The sequence below is a fragment of the Octopus bimaculoides genome, chromosome 9 (assembly GCF_001194135.2).
Source record: "Octopus bimaculoides isolate UCB-OBI-ISO-001 chromosome 9, ASM119413v2, whole genome shotgun sequence".
In the NCBI taxonomy this organism is placed as follows: Eukaryota; Metazoa; Mollusca; class Cephalopoda; order Octopoda; family Octopodidae; genus Octopus; species Octopus bimaculoides.
The window spans coordinates 64,720,532-64,723,082 of NC_068989.1; the positions used below are offsets into that span (position 1 = coordinate 64,720,532).

A 2,551-nucleotide genomic window follows, 5' to 3' on the forward strand; every position below is an offset into this window, starting at 1 on the left:
TATATATATATGTATTTACATGTATGTGTGTGTGTGTACAATTAGCAATATTATGTTCGGATATCTTGGCTGATCAATAGCTCTATCAATCACTGCCACAAAATCTTTTTATTTTATCCTTTAGCATTCATTTATGTAAATTTCGTTTAGAGTTGTGCGTTTTTGAAAACGAAGAACTCAACGTAAACGTATGACGAAACACCTCATAAGAGTTATGTAGTTGATATGACATTTTATAATTTGGTGTTAAAAATATATATGTAGGAGGTAAGAATTAATAAATGGTGTCGTTGTTTTGTAGCCACATGTCGTACCAGTAGGACTTTGTTACGAAAGGATGCAGCTGAACGACTACGGGATATTCATAGACCCTGCAGGTTTTTAACACCAGATATTCACTAATTGCGTCATAATGACAACCACACTGCTTATAAATGATGTTCGATGCTGGGTAACTATCTGAACATATTTTTATTTTCCCACTTTTCCTACATTTTTTTTCTCTGCTTGTTTCAGTCATTCAACACCGCTTTAAAGAATTTTAGTCGAACGAATCAACCCAAGTGCTTATTTTTTTTTGTGAAGCTTGGTACCTGTTCTATCAGTCTTTTGCCGAGCTGCTAAGTTACGGGGATATAAACTCACTAAAACCGGTTGTCAAGCGTTGGTGGTGGGCAAACACATAATCAGACACACGAACGCACACATGCACGCACGCATACACACACACGCAATCACGCACACACGCACGCACGCACACACACACACACACATAAATACGACAAGCTTCTTTTTGTTTCTGTCTACCAAACAAACTCACAAGCCTGTGGTCATCCTGAGGGTATAGCAGAAGAAGACCTAGTTGCCACGCAGTGGGACTGAATCCGGAACCATGTGGTTGGAAGCAAGTTTCTTACCTCGCAGCCTGAGTTTATGTAAAATCAAATGAAACTTCCACATTGACATTTGAACTACCAAACATAGCTGCAGCTGCCTAACTTACTATCATACATACTTTGACCGTTTTATCTGTATTATAATATAACAGGGCATCTATAGTATCAAACGATTAACTTTGCGAAAGATACACAACGTAAAAATCATTGTATATTTACCGAAGGAAATTCATACGTACCTAAAATTGCCATGACTATATCATCTTTAGATATTTCTATAGATCCCGACGCAATAAAATATATGGAGTGTAGTATATCACCTGGGTGTATTAATGTGTCCCCCGGAGGGGCATGCGTCGACCTGAATTTCATAGATAAAACACGTAGGCAACCTGGAATAATAACAATAATAATAATAATAATAATAATAATAATAATAATAATAATAATAATGATATTATAATGATAATAGTGATGATGATGAAGATAATAATGATTTCAAATTTTGGTACAAGGCCAGCAATTTCGGGAGAAGAGTATGTCGATTACATCGACACCAGTGTTCATTTGGTACTTATTCTGTCGACCCCGAAAGGATAAAAGGCGAAGTCGACCACGGAGGAATTTGAACTCAGAAATTTAAGACTTATGAAATGCCGTTAAGCGTTCCGCCCGGCCTGCTAACGATTCTGTCAGGCGCCACCTTCAGTAATATTAGCAACGGTAACAAGAACAGCAACAACAATACTAATAATGATAATGATGATGATGTAGAATTCACAGAAAATATTAAGCTTAAATAGCATTTAATATATCATTTATTACAATATAGAATATCTAATGAAACTCATACAAACACAAGCACAAACACATTCTCACGAACACGCACAAACATAACTGTATGATGTAGTGCTTAAGCAATTCGAAATACGCAGATATTAAAGTTAAATATAATGCATCTCATTCACTTGCAAAAATTCACATGCAAAATGCACACCCACGTACAATATTGCGTAACTTGTGGGATAGGCTATATCGGATGAAGAGAACGAAAAAAAAACAACACATCAGTAATATTTCAAATACTCATTTCTTCTACAGTTGTTCCAATGTTAATTATTCTTGCGTAGGAACAAATACAATTAAGGAATTATAATTATTTGTAATTTTATTTATAAAGCATGCATGACTCACAGCGATACTACAATAAATTTGAATGATATGGAAAGGGATGCCATGAATGTGAATGTATTCAAATTCACAATACCATTGATAAGGTGTTTCTTACGTGGACGATAATTAAAATTATGTATAATTATAATTGCCTAATTGCATTTGTTGCTGATATATTACGTAGCAGTTATTGGAACAAGCTGTCAGAAAAAACGGATATTTTGACACACACATATAATAAATATATGTATGAGTAGGTGTGTGTGTGCGCGTATGTTTGTGTGTATGTATGTGTGTGTAGTATTATATGAGAGCCGTAAAATATATCAAAATATGATTTGCATAGAGCAACCATTATTTAATATCTCAAGTGAACAGCCTCGCTTAAGCGAAACTCAGGGTAGAATGTCATCTTCGATATGCATGTATATGCATATATATACATACATACATATATATATATATATATATATATATATATA

The 2,551-nt window shown here is 34.5% G+C and overlaps 1 protein-coding gene across 9 annotated transcripts in view; it reads right to left on the bottom strand.

Annotated features, from left to right (window-relative positions):
• The window catches only part of LOC106879147 (potassium voltage-gated channel subfamily H member 7), a 703,964-nt gene that overhangs the window by 77,476 nt on the left and 623,937 nt on the right, over nucleotides 1-2,551 (bottom strand). For all 9 annotated transcript variants that reach the window (XM_052970717.1, XM_052970723.1, XM_052970716.1 and 6 more), the window contains one exon: nucleotides 1,136-1,288. In XM_052970717.1, the coding sequence (XP_052826677.1) occupies nucleotides 1,136-1,288 (153 nt within the window). The remainder of the gene's footprint in view (nucleotides 1-1,135; nucleotides 1,289-2,551) is intronic.